Genomic DNA, 18,483 nt, shown 5'->3' on the forward strand with positions numbered 1-18,483 from the left:
TCAGCCTCTCAAGTAGTGGGCACCACAGGTGCGTGCCACCATGCCTTTTTTTTTTTTTTTTTTTAAGAGACAGAGTCTCACCATGTTGCCCAGGCTGCTCTCGAACTCCTGGGTTCAAGCAATCCTCCTGCCGCAGCCTCCCAAAGTGCTGGGATTACAGGTGTGAGCCACTGCACCTTGCAGAAAGACCTTTTCACACTATGCATAAGATTAACACGCTAATACTCCTTGAAGAGATAATATATTCACTAAAATTCATGGTAAAACATGTGACAGATACAAATTCTTTCTTTTTAAAACTCTTAGCAAGCTAATCTACTGAGACATTAATTTCAGTCTTGATCTTGCTGTTATAAGAGACTGGAACAAATAAAAAGGTAATTTCTTATGGTCCACCATCTCAAGAACAGCTAACATCTTGAATGATAAGGTCTAGGCTCTTCCTGCATCTCTCTCTTTCCTCACCCCCAAACCCAAACAACATACACTAGTAACAGCTTCTTGTTGTTTCAGGGGCCACCCTAAAGAAGAAACCCCTCCACCTCCACCACTGGCCTTCATCTTGAGGATTAGGTAACAGAGAAACTATGTTGCAATTGCTCCATAAGGGGAGTGGGGAGCTGGCACTGGTTTAGGAAGAAGGCAAGTGGCCAGACCTAAGGGCTGAATGACTTCCTCCGGGCTGGGAAGGGTTTCGGAGTTTCCAGGAATGGAAATTGTCCCTGGCTTGTATGCAGTCCGTGTGTGTGTGTGTGTGTGTGTGTGTGTGTGTGTGTGTAGCAGGTGGAGTGGGGAGAGGTGCATGAGGTGTCTGTAAAGGGGTGTTCTGGGGCCTGGGCTCACCAAACACCCCCTTTCCCCTCACTCCTGCGCAGCTGGCTTGCAGGCTAAGGAGCTGTGCCCTTCAGTGGTACCTCAAGGGTCATGAACTAGTAGCATCAAGACGGGGGTGGGGTGGGGGAACCCCTCCCCCAATTTTTGAGACCCCACAGCCACAGAGAGAAGGGAGGGGGAACCTCAGAATGTGACTAATGAATTTCCCGCCAACATTGGCAGGCGGGAGCTGAGCCAGATTTCTTTAATTTGCGAAATTAAAAGACATGTGACGCCTCTTGCCCGAGTAGGTGCAGCGAATTCACTTTAGTTAGACTTTTCCTGAGAGACGGTCTGTGTAGCGAGAAGGGTGCTGGGAGATGGGGGAATGGGGGATGGAGGAAGTTATAGCGGAGCCTAAGGGGCCAGTGCCGCTCTTCCTGCCAATTTTCGTCTTTAGCTCAGCGTCCGGAGCTCGCTGGTTGAGGGAACGACCCCGCGCGCGTCCGCCCGGCCGGCTCCGACACAAACACACGCACGTGCGCCCCGCCCCCGCCGCGCGCACGCGCCCCGAAGCTCCGGCGGCGGCGACGGGCGCGCGCGCGGTGCTCGCTGCCCCCACGCCGCTCCCTCCGCTGGGATCGCTGCGCCTCCGGCTCCCCGCACCGATCCGCGCCAGGCCTGCGGACCTGGAGGCAGCGACCGCGGTCGGTGGGCTCCGGCGGGCTCAGCGGTCGAGGCGGTGGCAGGGTGAGCGGAGCGGGGCCCCGCAAGTCCCCGGGAGGCGACGGTGCCGGGCGCGGGCCCCTGCGTAAGGCGGGCGCAGTGACAGGCCGGCCGGTGAGGCGCCGCCGGGAGAGGCCGCGACGGAGCTCCCAGACCGGCCATGGGCTGAGACACGTCCTCGCCGAGCAGGTGCAGTGACCGGAGGCCCCGGGGGGAGCCCGCCCCTACAGGCCCCGGGGACCCTCAACCCCGACCGGACGCGTCCTACCCAGCCCGGTGCCCTGTTGACCTTCCCTCAGCTCCTCCCAAAAGGCACACCGACCCCACCTCCAAACCCTGCCCGTGCCATCCCTGTGACTCCCAGCAGTCCCTGCCATCCTGTGCATACCTGCAGCCTGCACCCCTGTGACCCCAGCCCAGTAGGCCCTCGGGCCACCTCCTCTTCGGCCGATATTTACAGCCCACTGCCTGCACAGTGCCTGGAAACTACCCAGCATCTCTCTCTCCTAGCCCAAAGGGGGTGGAGGTAAGGGTGGGAGGGGAAGTGGGAGAGGGTGTCCTTCCCTCTGGAGTCCTTGGTGACCACAAACCCATCCTCTTTCTCTCAAGTGACCCTTCCGTACCCCACCAGAACATGCCCGGGTGACCTCCTCCCAGATCTTCCTTGTGGCCTTCCTCGCCCACTCCAGTGACACTATGCACCCCCACCGTGACCCGAGAGGCCTCTGGCTCCTGCTGCCGTCCTTGTCCCTGCTGCTTTTTGAGGTGGCCAGAGCTGGCCGAGCCGTGGTTAGCTGTCCTGCCGCCTGCTTGTGCGCCAGCAACATCCTGAGCTGCTCCAAGCAGCAGCTGCCCAATGTGCCCCATTCCTTGCCCAGTTACACAGCACTACTGGACCTCAGTCACAACAACCTGAGCCGCCTGCGGGCCGAGTGGACCCCCACGCGCCTGACCCAACTGCACTCCCTGCTGCTGAGCCACAACCACCTGAACTTCATCTCCTCTGAGGCCTTTTCCCCGGTACCCAACCTGCGCTACCTGGACCTCTCCTCCAACCAGCTGCGTACACTGGATGAGTTCCTGTTCAGTGACCTGCAAGTACTGGAGGTGCTGCTGCTCTACAATAACCACATCATGGCGGTGGACCGGTGCGCCTTCGATGACATGGCCCAGCTGCAGAAACTCTACTTGAGCCAGAACCAGATCTCTCGCTTCCCTCTGGAACTGGTCAAGGAAGGAGCCAAGCTACCCAAACTAACGCTCCTGGATCTCTCTTCTAACAAGCTGAAGAACTTGCCATTGCCTGACCTGCAGAAGCTGCCGGCCTGGATCAAGAATGGGCTGTACCTACATAACAACCCCCTGAACTGCGACTGTGAGCTCTACCAGCTGTTTTCACACTGGCAGTATCGGCAGCTGAGCTCCGTGATGGACTTTCAAGAGGATCTGTACTGCATGAACTCCAAGAAGCTGCACAATGTCTTCAACCTGAGTTTCCTCAACTGTGGCGAGTACAAGGAGCGTGCCTGGGAGGCCCACCTGGGTGACACCTTGATCATCAAGTGTGACACCAAGCAGCAAGGGATGACCAAGGTGTGGGTGACACCAAGTAATGAACGGGTGCTAGATGAGGTGACCAATGGCACAGTGAGTGTGTCTAAGGATGGCAGTCTTCTTTTCCAGCAGGTGCAGGTCGAGGACGGTGGTGTGTATACCTGCTATGCCATGGGAGAGACTTTCAATGAGACACTGTCTGTGGAATTGAAAGTGCACAATTTCACCTTGCACGGACACCATGACACCCTCAACACAGCCTATACCACCCTAGTGGGCTGTATCCTTAGTGTGGTCCTGGTCCTCATATACCTATACCTCACCCCTTGCCGCTGCTGGTGCCGGGGTGTAGAGAAGCCTTCCAGCCATCAAGGAGACAGCCTCAGCTCTTCCATGCTTAGTACCACACCCAACCATGATCCTATGGCTGGTGGGGACAAAGATGATGGTTTTGACCGGCGGGTGGCTTTCCTGGAACCTGCTGGACCTGGGCAGGGTCAAAACGGCAAGCTCAAGCCAGGCAACACCCTGCCAGTGCCTGAGGCCACAGGCAAGGGCCAACGGAGGATGTCGGATCCAGAATCAGTCAGCTCGGTCTTCTCTGATACGCCCATTGTGGTGTGAGCAGGATGGGTTGGTGGGGAGATTCTGCCCCAGGAGAGGTAATGCACCCCTGAAGGATATGAGGGGATGGAAGAGAGGGCTGGCTGCCCAAGGGAATGGATTCCTCCTGACCTCAAGGGAATTGGTCCCAGGTACAACAGAGAGCAAGACCCCAAACAGGGCGTGGCTGCCACGATTTTCAAATGGGGGTATATTAATCCTCAGGCAAATGCTACACCCGTACCCAAAGCCCTGCCAATTCTCAGTGTGGTAGAGGAAGAGAAGCATGTCTGAGTTGGATGGGAATGAGGAAGGAGTGAGGGGAAGAACAGATTCCCTAAACTTTCATGAGGTCATCCCTAGCTCCTTAAGAGAAAAACATTTAGAAAAAAAAATTTTTTCTATCTCTGCCCACCCACACCTGTGATGTTGTGTGTGTTGGGGGAGCTTCCACAGGAGCCACACTGGGGAAAAGCTGTAGTATCTTCTTTGTTTAGGAAGTCAAACTTCACAGCTGGGGAAGTTGAAAACCTTTGGAAAATGAGTCAGGAAAAGGCTGAGACCTCAATCGGTAACAATTCCCCAAAGCTGTTGTAAGACTTTGCATTAAAGCCTTCCTTTTTCCTGATGTGCCCTGGGTGGATGGATCTTTGCAGGAGCCTGGCCTGCTGCCTTTTAGTTACAACAGCAATGTGGGATGTGGTATCTGTGCCTTGTCCTGGGACCAATGGCACAGAGGGTTATAGCATGAACTGAAGGCTCCATGTCACAGCATAGGTGCCAGCACGAAACTTGTAGATGGGGGGTGAATTCCAGATAGGCTAATTCCCTGGTTGGTGAAACCCTTGGTTAGTATTTGATTCCCAGCATCTGTGTGTCAGGCCAGAGTGGGGGCTGCTGAAGGCAGAGCTTTTATGGATGCCTGCCACAGACGTGGTACATGGGCCCACTTCACGCTAGAAGGATGAAGGTAAATCAGCCTCTATTATGTAGCATCCAGCTGGACCTACCTGATTCTCAATGTATGCCATCTCTTCATCCAGTCTCCTTATCAAGCTCAGGTGGGATTCTGAATTTTCCCTAATATGCTGCTCTGTAAAGGGAGGAGTCCAAGAAAGCCTGGCCCCAGCTGGCTTAGAGTAGGCTTGGCGATAGTGAAAATCCAGTATATATCTCCTCTGTGTGGACAAGGTTGCCTTGCTCCTCTCAGAGATACCACCTCTGCTGCAAAGTCAAAGCATGGGGTTTTGACATCAGAAGGGTTGGAATTAGGTGGTCTCTACCCCAGAATGGCAATTTGGAGTGCAGCTTCAAGTTCTGCCCTCTCCACAGATTCCAGGCAATCCTGAAGCAGAGATAATCAGTAGTACTAAACTTTCAGAAGGGGAGTTCTGCCACCCCATTCCTCCATCGAGAGGTCTTTGCAGTTGTGGTTGTGAGGCCAGAGGAACTTAAGAAGAATGAGCTCAACATTCCATTCCATCCAAGGTTGCAGAATACTTTGAGTATGGAGATGACTGATCCCTTTAACCTTTCCCTTTGACTATACTGCATGCCCTGTGAGTGGCTGCTCTGAGCTTTGGCGGGGGATGAGCAGGGTGAAGGTGAAAATGTTCTCTGATGTTGGTTTTTCTTAGTGTCTCTTCTCTCCCACGTTTCCAGTCCATTGGAAGTTCTCCAGATCCTCTAGATTTCTGACCTCTTTTTACATTCTAAGAGGTGTCATTTACCTGTGGGTGAGGGGCTTGGAGGGCCTGACTATTAAGCTTCCTATTATGATTGGGGAAGGGGACTCAACATCTTCCCCTTGTCTGGTCCTGGGAACTCAAGACTGCTGTCCATCCTTTATTAGTAACCTAGTTTTGTTGAGAGAGAGGTGCAGCATTTCCCTCAAGTACCTGCATGCTCATAGGTATGCATGCTTATAGGTATGCATGCACACCAGCACCTTGACTTCCACCAGGACAGTGAATCTGTAGTCCCCATTAATGACACTCTCAGAATGGTCTCCACCAATGTGCACAACTTCATGCACACAATTGTATTCCTCTTTAGGAGAGACAGTGACCATGCCAGGCTCTTCAAATACACACTCCTGTATTTTAATTTCTGAACTCCCTGAAGCTTCACCCACATCTCCATGGCACTGAATCACTTTTCTGCCCAGGCTGGAGTTAGAAGAACCATGGGTTGAAGGCCGTGGGAGAAGAGGTGGTAAGGAGCTACCTGGTTCTTCGGACTCCTCAGAAACCTCCCGTGAAGACTATATATATGAGCAATATATGAGCAATTAAGATAGAACTAGGTCATTGAAGGACTCAGAAGGAAACTGGCAAGGGGCTAAGTAGCTGTGAGCTGCTCTTCCTGTTAACTGTCCTCAGGAGAGAAAAGTTGTCTTGATTTATTCCAGAGACTCCTGAGAATTTTGTTACTGGAGCTATAGGAACTAGGACTCCCTCCTCAGACTCATCAGGAAATCTGGGAAAATCTCATCTCCATGCTGCAGTCTCCCCGCTTGGCACCATCTAGGGCTCTGAAGATCTTTAAAGTGAGCGTTAAATGAAGCAGGCCTTCTGGGGCATCGTGATGGAGCTCCTGAGGACTGGGAGGGCCGTTTTCTTCATAATTCCTACCCAGTTTAGGGAATGAGAAAAGGCCCTGTGGCTCTTAAGTCTCCTGATTATATCCACTAGTTTGGCCTTGAGTTTGAGACACCTGGTAGATGTACCTGGCTGCCCTACCAAGAGATTTGATTTGTTTCTTCCCATGGTTTCAGGTGATAGAACCCAAAGGTAGCTTTTTAATTGGAGAATTGAATAATCAGCATATGTAAGCGCACTAGAACCCTGTGTTGAAAACTGCCAGGTGTGGGTATAAGAAAAGGCCGAGAGATCACCACCTCCTCTTACCCTACCCCACACCCATAAACCAGACATGTCTCCCAGGAAGCAGGTGTCCCTGGAGACAGAGGATGACAGGGCTCTACAATCTGTGTAATTATTATTATTATTATTATTATTATTTTGTATTTATGGGGCCCAAGAAAGGGGCCAGGAGAGGGTACACCCCAGCTGGGGAGAGCAAAGCAGATGGATCCAGTTTTCTGTGTGTTCTTACCTCTGTACTTCCTCGTAGCTCTGCTGACAAAGCAAGCAGGCCTCCCGTGTCCAAGACCCCATTCCTCCCACTTGTGTACACCTAGGCTGGCAAATCTTGGAGCCTCTGGGCTCTGAAAACTAGACAATGATCATTAAACCTGGCTTGAGTCTCTGTTCTGGCACAATCTGACTGGTTTATTTTTTCAGCCTGTGGGTGGGGTTCACTGTACCTCAGAAGGGTGTGTCCTATCTAGGAAGAAAATCTTTAAGTGCTATTGTACGGACATGGGTGAAATATACATCTAGGCATTAAGATGGACCGGGGTCAGCAAACATTTTCCCTAACGAGCCAGATAGTAAATATTTTAGGCTCTGCAGACCACACAGTCTCTGTTACAACTCAGCTGTGCTGCTATAGCTTGAGTGTAGCCACAGACAGGACAAAAATGAATGACTGTGGCTGTGGTCCAAAAAAGATTTGACTTATGGACATTGAAATTTGAATTTCATATTTTAACATGCCTTTTGAGTTTTTCCAAGCATTAAAAAATATATAAACTAGGCCGGGCGCGGTGGCTCACGCCTGTAATCCCAGCACTTTGGGAGGCCGAGACAGGTGGATCACAAGGTCAGGAGATCGAGACCATCTTGGCTAACACGGTGAAACCCCATCTCCACTAAAAATACAAAAAATTAGCCAGGTGTGGTGGTGGGCGCCTGTAGTCCCAGCTACTCAGGAGGCTGAGGCAGGAGAATGGGGTGAACCCAGGAGGTGGAGCTTGCAGTGAGCCAAGATAGCGCCACTGCACTCCAGCCTGGGCAACAGAGCAAGACTCCATCTCAAAAAAAAAATATGTTATATATATATATACACACACACACACACACATATATATGTATATATATGTATATATACACACATATATATGTGTGTGTGTATATATACGTATATATGTATATATATACATGTGTATATATATACATATATATGTGTGTGTATATATATACATACGTATATATATGTGTATGTGTGTGTGTATATATATATATAAACTATTATTAGCTCACAGGCCACATAAAACCAGGCAGTGGGCTGGTTTGACCAACAGACCATACTTTGCTGACCCCTAAGATTCTCAAATGTCACTGAAGCTTTAGAGTTTAGAAATCCCATGACTTGGCGCTCGCTGAGGCTTGTAGATAATGAAGTCTTCCTGGATCCCTAGGGCAGAGGGTTGCCTCCCTGCCGAGTTCTCTTAAAAGTCTGGATCAAGCCTACTGACCATACCATGGAAAAAAATGCTTGGATTGGGTTTTAAAAAATGGTGGGCAGCAGCTCACTTTCACAGAATTTTATTATCAGTATTTTCATGTTGTAAATGGTAGCCATCTTAGGCTAAAAGTATATTCACCTAATGGGCAGGTTAATCTTCCTTGACAGTTTAGTGTGTCCTAGGCATTGCGCGGAACAGAAAAATGCAGTCCCTACGTTTTGGTACAGATTCAGCCTACCAGAAATTGGACTGGACTCTAAAACTCTAACCATGATGATTCTTTGGCTACTCTCTTGGTGATTCTAGAAGGGGGTTGTCGTGGCAGATTCCAAAGAGGGAGAGGAAATGATACAAGGAAAAAAATTAAAAGAATGCGAATTTGAATACTTACCTAAAGTCTTGACCGAAGGGCAGCCCTCCTCTGTTTGGAAAGTTGTTTTTCACTTCAGGAGGAACAACCAAGGTGATGAGGGGTGGAGCTACTGCACAACCAGCCATATCAGACAAGTCAACCTTGGCAGTCAGTGAAATGACAGCTGTTGATGTCAGAGCACTCCCATACTCTGCATTTATATAGTTTTTCATCTGCAAAGCAGTTTTTCTATGGCTGACAATTTGGCCGACAGGATGAAGCTGATAAGGAGAGCAAGTCTGATGAGGACTACTTGGAGTTTGGAGTTCTCTCTTCTGTTTTGGCCTGTGCCAAGCCCGAGGAAGTCCATGGCTGCATCTCTTCAACACCCCCCACCCACCCACCACCCACATCCTCACCACCTCCCCACCACCTCCCCCAAACCACAAGAAGTTCCTTAGATTCTGGCCAAGATGTGCAATTTTGTCTGCCATGCCTTGCAGCACTTACCCTGGCTCCTCTTAGGTAGCACTTGCGGGGAGGGAGGAGGCTAATATGACAGTTTTCTTTGAGAATAGATAAGAGTTCAGTGCATTGGTTAACCTGGCCTCTCTTCCCCCCAGTCTCTCAACTCCTTCCCTTTCTGCATGCACTTCTTGCACCACTTATCTTGTATCTCCCAGGAAACCAGTGGGGAAGCTTCACTTTCTCCACCCACATAGCAGAAAAGGCTCAGGCCCCTGCAGTGGGACGGTTGGCTTTTCTGGTCTAGCCACAGTCAGCCTGTGCTGAATGCTTCCTCTCCTGGGGCTTGAGAGAGGAAGGCTAAAGCAGCTGCCAGTCAAGCCCCTTCATCAGGCTTCTACACTCTTAGGTGGAAAATGCAAAATGGTGAAGACACTTAGACCTGCCCTGACGCCTCCAATCTAGTCAGCTTGTTTACTCTCCCTGGTTGGAACCATGGCCTGAGAGAACCAACCTGCAGTGAGCCAGGACGTGGAGCCCTGCAGTGGGACTTCTGGATGCCCTTTGGCACTGGCATACATTAGGCAGGAGTCATTGCCTCCAAGGCTGGTGTATGCGTGCATGTGCGCACACATACAGGTTGGCAAGTACTGGAGTTGGATTGTACTTTGTGCTGCATTTCCCTTACCTCCCACTGCTCCCTCACTTGGTCATAGTTTGCTTTTGGGGGGCCTGAGCAGAACTGAGCATCCTTAGAAAGCACCATGAGATAACTGGGTATCTGCTTTAAAGATAGGGGTGCTAGGGGGCCACTCATGTATACTCAGTGAGACAGAGTTGGCTCCTCAGATGCCACTGAATAGCCTGAAGTCGTTCCTTAATCTGCTTCCAACAGAGGTTAAAAACTCATCTGGGAAATCCTAGCAATAGCAGGTGGATTATAAACTGAGATTGTTATTCTGTGATGCATCTGGTGACTAGCTGAGACTCCTGAGTGGGTGGGTAGGGGGAAGGTCCCCTCACTGGAGGTAATTTCTGCCTACATGAAGGGGTTAAGCCCAGCGCCATGCTGGAGACGGGCTACTTCAAACCACCCTCCAGGGCAGTTCTGCCTTTCAGCTTGTCGTCTTTGTGCAGTGCTGGTGAGAACTGCTGAGGCTCTGCACACAATGCCTGACTAGTGTTTCATTCCTGGATCCCAGGACAGAAAAAGCAATTAAGATAAAAAAACGAATATTCAAGCCTCTGCACTGCTGTTTTGCTGTTCCTGCTTCTTTGCATCCACTCCAGGCAGACTGCTGCTGCTCTCAGACAAATGGAATGGAAAGTATTCTTCCCCAATTTAAAATTTAAACAGAACTGCTTTCAGTGTGTGTGTGTGTGTGTGTGTGTGTGTATGTGAATGCCAATAAAGCACTTGGAGGAGGAGGGGACTGATCCTATTCCAAGAGCCTGAAATGGGGAAAGGGAAACCAGGCTGTGGACCCTGGGAAGCCAGGGGTCCCTGCTCTGCATCTCCAATGCCTGAGGCAGGTGTTGCTCATTCTGTGGCTTCGGTAAACAGAGGGTCTGTGGCGATGCTGTTTGCTCCAGTTGCTCCTCCCTTCCTAGCTTGTCTGCTCCACTTTTCCCTCAGAAGGGCAGAATTAGGAGAGATTTAGATAGACTTGTGACCTGCAGCTCCCTACGAAGACCAGCTCCAGGAACTTCAGGCTGGACCTAGGGAGGAATTGTACTGACTCCGAGATCTGCAGTCTGCCCTGTGATTTGGGAACACCAGGTAGGCAGCACTTACGGCAAACTTCACTAGTCATGGCCGTGGTGGCATTTCTGGCAGGAGTTGGTAAGAGCTGACCTTGCATCTGGAAGGAAGAAATGTGTCCATGTTTTCTTATGATGGCCAGAACAACTCTCTGAGACTTAGATCCCCTGTCATTATCCATAACTGTTTATTGCCTAAGAAGCATAAAGCCCAAAGCCTGGCTCAGTGAAAGAGAAGGACAAGAACATAATAATACCACCTGTTTACATGTGTTTAATGCTTTGAATTTTCCAATTCCTGTTAACATTCATTCTCTCATCAAACCCTCACAACATCCCTGTGAGGTAGGTCAGGCAATAAGTGGTTTGCCCACAGCCACACCAGTGATAGGGACGGAGTAAACCCATACTGCAGGTTTCCCAGCCCCCAAGCTGATGCACCTTTCATTTCATGTTACACAGGATCTTTGTGCCAACCAGACACAGGAGCATCAAGAGCACTACCAGAAGCCTCCCTGCTCTCTGAGCTTGCAGAGGGGACCCAGAAATGCTGGGCTTGAGGCATCAAGACCAGGGGTGCCCCCTGTAGGCCAAGCCAGGTAAACAGAAGGAAGGGCAGGAGTACTGGAAGTTCAGGCTCAACAGCCACCCCTGCCACCACCATAGGTCTCAGCCTAGCATACACTGTGTTCCCTACATATCTTGACCTTTGTCAGGTGCAAGTCTTATTAGTTTACTGAGAGGACTCAGTGCCCACTCCCAGACGACAAGTCACTGCAAGGCGTGGCTAGCAGCAAGATTCCTGACTTCCTTCCCACAGTGCCTTCCCATTCTGTTACACTCTGCAGCCCAGGAAGGAGGGGGAAGGTGAGGGCTGACTGACTCAGCCTGCAAGTGCTTAGAGATCTGAAGCTGAAAGGCCCCAGCACCATTCAGCTAATGATTATTATTAACTCTGAACAGGCTTTAGCACAGCGGCCAGCTGGCTTAGGGAGGATGCCTGAATCTCCCACAGTGAGGTTTTCAAAACAAGACCTGGCTAGGCACGGTGGCTCACGCCTGTAATCACAGCACTTTGGGAGGCCGAGGCGGGCAGATCACGAGGTCAAGAGATCCTGGCCAACATGGTGAAACCCCATCTCTACTAAAAATACAAAAATTAGCTGGATATGGTGGCACGTGCCTGTAGTCCCAGCTACTCGGGAGGCTGAGGCAGGAGAATCGCTTGAACCCGGGAGGCAGAGGTTGCAGTGAGCCAAGATTCCGCCACTGCACTCCAGCCTGGCGGCAGAGTGAGACTCCGTCTTAAAAAAAACAAAAAAACAAAAAAAACCAGACCTACAGCAGCCATGCACGGGGGTGGAAGGGTGGGACGATGAGAAAGAAGGGATGGGCCAGTGAGTGCGGAAGGGCAGCCTGCCTTGTGAAAGGGTGGGGAGAGAGGAGGCCCAGGCTGGCAAGTGGTAACAGCCTACCACTTAAGAGCCAAGAAGGTGAGGCTGGAGGACTTCCCCAGATACAGAGCTGCTCCCATTCCATACCAACCCCAGCCATGATGGGGCTCAGAGGAGGGGTGGTTACAGAAAAGACGGGGGCTTGGGAGGGGTATCTGAACCCAGAAGGGTAATCTCATTTCCATTCAGATTTGGATACAGAAGCCATCTATATTTCTAATGTCCTCAAGGTTGAATCTGAATATAATCAAATTTGGAATATAATCAAATTTGGAATATAATCAAATTTGGAATCAGGACTTAGCTTGATATGAAAATTTGTGCAAATAACACGCAAATTTTTAAAATCTAAGCACCCTGCCCTGGCTTTTTTTTTTTAAAAAAAAAAAAGGCAAAACAGGCTGACCACTAGCAGCTTTCCCTAGCCAGGGAGCAAGGACAAAAGGGCAACCATGTGCTTCTCCTCCAAGGCGTTTGCTTCCTTGCTGAGGAGCCAAGTGAATACCCCAGACATGAGCAGAATAAGGGAGGTGCGGGGAACAGAGGATGGCGGAGGAGGGAACACACAAGCAGGAGCCCATGCAGCTGGGAGCCGCTGAGATCCCAGCTGGAGGAAGAGTGCCCTGGCACTGAGGACTAATGGCTGTCCAGCTGCTGCCCCAGGATGTGAGGGCAGGTGGTGATGGAGGGAGAAATGGAAAAGGGGGGGAAGGGAAGTCCCTCCACAATCCGGCCTGCCAGGATGAAGGGCTCCTCCTGGTGACCTATTCCCTACACTGCAGTCAGACCAGGCTAAGCAGGAGACCACCAGTGCCCTCCTCTCTGCTCTGTGCCCCTGCCCTCCAGGCCTGCTGGTCAGAAAGGCGACAGCTGGGGCCCCTTCCTCCTGCAGAATATAAATGACTCCCCCTTCCTCCCAGGGCTGGGAATAGACATCAGATGGCACAGCCCACGCAAACTGCCGGCTGTCAGCACGCCTGCCCGCCCGCCCACCAGCCCCCGCACCACCTGGGAGGAGGCAGCACCTCAGGCAGGCTCAGGCTTTACGGCATTGCCTGCTTGCTCTTAGAGCAAGCTGGTGAACTTTGCCTGGCCCTCCTACCCTGCGGCAGGTAGAATGAGCCTCTCAGCACTGGCTGTGATGAGGAAAGAGGAGATGCAGTCCCTGGATCAAAATCACCGCAGGTGAAATTCTCCATGCAGCCCCAGTAACCGTTTCTTCTGAGTTCACACCACACTGGAGAGTTTGAGAGGAGGGAGGACAATGAAAGAGACAGGAACAATACCCCTCTGCACAGCAGGGGCCTCCTTTAGATGCTTGTCCTGGAGATGCAATCTCCCCCAGGAGAGGCATAATGAGTTACGTGGAGAGGACACTTCTGCCCTTGCTGTCCCCATTCTTGTACTATTGAATCAAACCAACCTCCTTACTTCTAAGCTACCCGGAGAGGAGGACCTGAATCTTCAGAAGACCAAGGACATCCACAACACTAACATCTAGGAACACCTGCCCCTGCTCCTGGGAACTGGAGCTCCAGCGCCTACACCCCAGGCTTCCCAGAGTTCCCTGTGAGCTATGTCTACTTGCCTCAGCAGCACTTTCCTGGCTCAGCTGTTGTCAGGCCTTGCCATGATCTAGGGAGATCCTATCTTCTCAACTGAGCCCAGACCACAGCTCAGCAGTCTAGCATCCAGTCCTCACCACCGAGGCCAGCCTGGGGAACTACTTTCAGCTGCAGCAAGGAGGGTGGTGGTCTCTGGAGGGAAGAGAGTCCAGCCTTCATTTGCCAGCTGGCACCAAACTCAGCCCCCTCTTGGACCAAAGAGCTGGGAAGAGATGACAACTGAGGAAAGCTTAGATAACAAGGGAAGACGGGTAACCAGAGAAACTTTGTTTTCTTTGGATCAGAAAAGCCCTGCCCCACTTCCTTGGCCCTTATGAAAAGCTTCAAAAAAGCTCCCAGAAGCTATGTGCTAAGGCAAGAACCTGAGCCCTAAGAAGGGCAAAGCATGAGATGCCTGGGGCTCCTTTGCCCTGAGAAGTGATTTCGGGGGAGGGAGTGCACGCACGCCCTGCAGCCCTCAAGCCCGGATCCTGAGGTGGGCTGAAGGAAGATCTTAGCTGGGCTAGGCAGCCCAGCCAGGAGCCTTCGGCTTGGTTAAGCCAATGCCCTCCTGCTTCTCCAAAAGCTTTAAAGTGACTTTAGTGCCTTTACCGTCTTAGAGTCCAGAAGACCCTCACCTGAGTCCCTTCTTTCCACAATCCCTGACCCCCTGTGCCCTGGCACAGGGACCAAATCAGCACAAATTTCTGAAGGGCCTCAAGGGCAGAGCTGTCCCTCCAGGGGAGTAAAGGGAGAGTAAAGAACTACCCCCTGAGTCTGCTAAGTGGTCCACGTGGTCCACAGCTGGGAGAGTGTTCTGAGACATCGACCTGACAGACGCTGTATATTAGAGAAGGAAGGGACTTAGAGATTGTTTAGAAACATTTCACAGATGAAGAAACAGTGGTCTTAAGACATGGAATGTACCTAAGGTTGTACAACAGAGCCTAAGAGGACCACATCCCATAAATAAGACCCATGGGCTCTCTCCACTACATCACACTGCTTTCTTAAAAGTAACCCAAATATCCATGGATGCCATTCATAACGTACAGGAACCCAATTTTTCATCAGGCACACAAGCAAGAAATGACCACCAGCACATCACTATCACCACCCAAAACTCTGTCTCTCATCAAGTAGAGGCTTCAGGATCAGGCTCTCCATCACCTTCCACTCATACCCAGTACATCTCCCCATTTTGACCCACTGAATTATTCCTCAACAATAGCAGCTTTGGTTTCTGCAGTCCCTGGACCAGCCAAGAAGTGCGAAAACCTGACCACTTCTTAAATAGATCCCTTATAGATCACCAAAGGAACCATGATGTTCAAGGCAAGCGTCCCACCTAGATTCAGAGTTCGCAGGAACTCACATTTCCATTTTCTTCCTCGGCAAGTAGGATCTGGAAATCTGGTGCATGATCACCAGGGCTGGATAGACGGGCAGTGCCAGGCACAGGTACCAGGCTGCACCTTTGATCTGGGCCTGGAACCATACTGAGTACATGCCCAGAAGCACCGTTACTGTAGCCATCAGGTAGACCACCAGTCCACACGTCAGATGGTAGAGCTTGAGGCGAGCCACCCTTGAGACCCTGGCTGCCCGGGGACAAAGGAGGCAGAGCCCACACAGTGCCTGGACAGCAGTGGCCAGCAGTGTCAGGGCTCCCACCCAGCTGTGCCAGGACACCAGATGAGGCAGCTCACTGCGGGTCCTGCTGGAGATGATGAAGCCCAGGCCCAGACCTGCACAGAGGATGGCTAGGGTCTGCCCTGCCCAGTGGAGCCGGATCCGTGCTTTTCGGGAGCAGAAGAAGAACAGGGAGTGTTCAGGTGAGAAGAGTAGGATGGCTTCAGCCATGCAGAGGCAGAACTGTGAACATAGGAGAGAGCCAGTAAGCCTCATGTCTGGCTTCGAGGCCTGAGAAAAAGGAGGTGCTCTCATACATCCTAACAAAGAGGACAAAGGGTAAGGGTTAAATAAGTTCAATCAGGACCACCAGCCTCACAGCTCAACATTTCTGGGAACATTTGGGAATCAGCACTTGAGTGCACGTCTCCTCATTCAGGTTGACATCTCCCCATCCCAACCTCTACAATGACTCCCATTTCTTGACCAGTGGAGCAGCAAATGTTAAACTTCTTCCTGAACGTTGGGGACAAGTCGGGAGATGACCGGATAACACCTCTCCCCCCTTCTCCTTTCCGGCCCCAATGGAGAAAGAAATTATCTTCCATGCCCTCCCGCCCTTTTCAACCATCTGACAACTGCCTATGGCCCAGCCCTCCAGGTTTCCCAATCCCATAGGCTGCAGGGAAAGATGAGCCCTAGATGTTTCCTCCACCTGTCTTAGCCTTAGAAAGGCTGAGCTTTCTGAAAGCTGGGTGCTTCCCTGGGAGAATGAGGTGAGGCATACCCAAACAAATCAGATAGAAGCCTAAACTCACCGCCAAGGCCATGAATACAGGGTGCCAGGAGAAAAGACCTAAGAATCAAAGAGAACAGGCTGAGGGCTTGGTACCATTGTTCCTGCCCCTGTAGCTAGGTGGAACCCAAAGAATCTAGCCACAGGAGAAAAGTACCATCCCCAATCCTAATCGGGCACAGGAACTAAGGACAAAGTGGAGCAGCCAAGGAGCCCCAGGGTGGGCAACCAAGAGGGCCTCCTTATCCACACACATACAACAGTTTGGCCCGGGTTCCCCGTTCAGCACCTCTCAGCTGGCAGCCCAGTCCTCTGCCCCTTTTTTTGTTTTTTGTTTTTTGTTTTGGTTGTTGTTTTTTTTTTTTTTTTTTTTGATACGGAGTCTCGCTCTGTCGCACAGGGTGGAGTGCAGTGGCGCAATCTCGGCTCACTGCAGCCTCCACCTCCCGGGTTCAAGCGATTCTCCTCCCTCAGCCTCCCAAGTAGCTGGAACTACAGGCGCGCGCCATCACGCCTGGCTAATTTTTGTATTCTTAGTACAGACGGGGTTTCACCATGTTGGCCAGGCTGGTCTCGAACTCCTGACCTCAAGTGATCCACCCGCGTCGGCCTCCCAAAGTGCTGGGATTTCAGGCATGACCCACCGCGCCCGGCCTCCTTCACTTCTATCCTCCATCAGGGGACCTGTTTCTGAGGAAGTAGTTCGGTCTGTTCAATCGTCTGCCCTTCCCCCACAGCACCCAAAACCCCATTATTCCAGGATCCCTGGGGCCCCGCCCCACCAGGCCCTCAAAATCCCTCCACTGTTTCTGTCTGCCCTTTACTGCTGGGGTCCCTCCTCCAAGTCTCCCGGGGCTCCCAAGCGCTGCCCCTCCAGCATCTCCACTCCGCCCCCTTCCGCAACCCCGCCCCGCACACTCACTGGTTCCTGGCCGGGACAGCGCTGTCAGAAAGATGGTGAAGCCCAAAGCTACCAGGTGCGCCAAGATCCCACTGCCTCTCCGCAGCCAGCGGGTCAGTCTCGGCTCCCCAGCTGGAGCGGGAACCAGACCTACCTCCAGGGGCTGCATGGCCGTGGCCCGCGGGCCCGTACACTCCAGCTGCCCGAACACGTCTTCCGGGTTTGCGATCGCGGAGGCGGTGGCGGCTGCAGGAGAGGCTCCTCCCCGGGGACGCCGCCGGCAGTGCGGCGGAGTGGCCCACAGCGCCCTCTGGGGGCTGGGGGGGAAACGCGAGTGCCCCGGAGAGGCCCGCTCCCGCGAGAGCCCGGAGGCAGAAGGGGACCGAACAGTTCCCAGCCCACCTTCATTTGTATCTGTGTGTCTGTCTACAAGGGCCTAAATCCCAAGCAGCCTGTGGAAATTACTTTTGTGGCAAACGATTTCAGTGAAACCCCAAATCACACACTTGGTACGCTGAACCAAGAGTGTGAAACAAGTGTTTGGAGCCGATTTCTAGTAGTACTGGATTTCCCTGGCTGTGCACTGTCTCCTGTCACCTCATTTTGTCTTGTTCAGGGAACAAGCTTCCTCCATGCCTAAGAGCAAGGAGAATAGGAAATAGGAAAGGACATCGCCAAAATATAGTGCCTTCAACCTGGTGGACCAATGGAGGGAAATGCAAGTCTCCTCTCGCATCTGCACGGGAGTGGTCCCCAGCGAGATAAATGGAATAACTAGGGCACTCCCAGCCCTGCCGCCTCCTCAACAGCTGCTCAGCCCTGAGGAGCCAGGTGATCCTGAAGGACCAAGGCCTCCCACACTCCTGTGGCCTCCCACACCACCAGTTCTGCAAGTGATGATGCCTTTTCCCTTCCTGCCTCCAAAAAAGGGGTGGTTCAACCCAAGAAGGCCTCCCTGGGAAAGGTTCTACCCCTTCCTTAAAGGCAAACCCACAGGCAGGGAAGGAAGGCTGTCCAATAGAAAACAGGAACATCCCAACAGCAATGACCAACCCAGCTCAAGCTCCCTAAGTGGCTGAGAAAATGAGGCTGCAGGAACAGCTGAAGAAAAGCAGACAATAATTCAGGGAGGGATGGATGCCTAGGGTTGCTGAAGGACCAGAAAAGGGTCACAAGCCAATTCCCAGACCCTCAGGGCAAGGATCCTAGAAAGAGCCAGAAGTGCAGCTCCCCCTCTCGAGTTTCTCTTCCCAATGGGACCATAGTCGTCTCTGGTGTCAAGACTCAGGAAGCCTTACTCATTCAGAGCCACACGCCTCATCATCCTGTCTGGAAAGACTACCCCAGTGACACAAACATTTTTCACACTATTGAAAATGACAAGATGACAATAATAATAATAATGAGCATAAGAGACTTTTGCAGGCAAGCTATGGGAGCTGGAGTCTGG

The 18,483-nt window shown here is 51.8% G+C and overlaps 2 protein-coding genes across 13 annotated transcripts; one reads left to right on the top strand and one right to left on the bottom strand.

The window, feature by feature from the left end:
• Window positions 1-1,406: 1,406 nt before the first annotated feature.
• AMIGO1 (adhesion molecule with Ig like domain 1) lies at window positions 1,407-6,979 on the top strand. 3 transcript variants are annotated; one of them, XM_009427331.5, is made up of 3 exons: window positions 1,407-1,728; window positions 2,149-3,755; window positions 5,752-6,818. In XM_009427331.5, exon 2 carries the CDS (start codon window positions 2,236-2,238, stop codon window positions 3,715-3,717), a length of 1,482 nt encoding a protein of 493 aa, XP_009425606.1. In that variant the 5' UTR covers window positions 1,407-1,728; window positions 2,149-2,235; the 3' UTR covers window positions 3,718-3,755; window positions 5,752-6,818. The 3 variants fall into 3 exon arrangements, with proteins under 3 accessions (XP_009425606.1, XP_054524552.1, XP_001150542.1); XM_054668577.2 differs by having other exon boundaries at window positions 2,171-6,979; XM_001150542.8 differs by having other exon boundaries at window positions 1,408-1,728; window positions 2,149-6,979.
• A 3,921-nt stretch (window positions 6,980-10,900) lies between these two features.
• CYB561D1 (cytochrome b561 family member D1) lies at window positions 10,901-17,530 on the bottom strand. Of its 10 annotated transcripts, none has more exons than XM_009427267.4 (4): window positions 17,055-17,289; window positions 16,719-16,822; window positions 16,155-16,192; window positions 10,901-15,656 (listed from the first exon to the last, which is right to left on the bottom strand). In XM_009427267.4, exons 1-4 carry the CDS (start codon window positions 17,200-17,202, stop codon window positions 15,560-15,562), a joined length of 387 nt encoding a protein of 128 aa, XP_009425542.1. In that variant the 5' UTR covers window positions 17,203-17,289; the 3' UTR covers window positions 10,901-15,559. The 10 variants fall into 10 exon arrangements, with proteins under 10 accessions (XP_009425542.1, XP_009425522.3, XP_063672089.1 ...); XM_009427247.4 differs by having other exon boundaries at window positions 10,901-15,579; window positions 17,055-17,274; XM_063816019.1 differs by having other exon boundaries at window positions 10,901-15,579; window positions 17,188-17,272.
• Between the last annotated feature and the right edge of the window lie 953 nt (window positions 17,531-18,483).

This window comes from Pan troglodytes, chromosome 1 (genome assembly GCF_028858775.2).
Source record: "Pan troglodytes isolate AG18354 chromosome 1, NHGRI_mPanTro3-v2.0_pri, whole genome shotgun sequence".
In the NCBI taxonomy this organism is placed as follows: Eukaryota; Metazoa; Chordata; class Mammalia; order Primates; family Hominidae; genus Pan; species Pan troglodytes.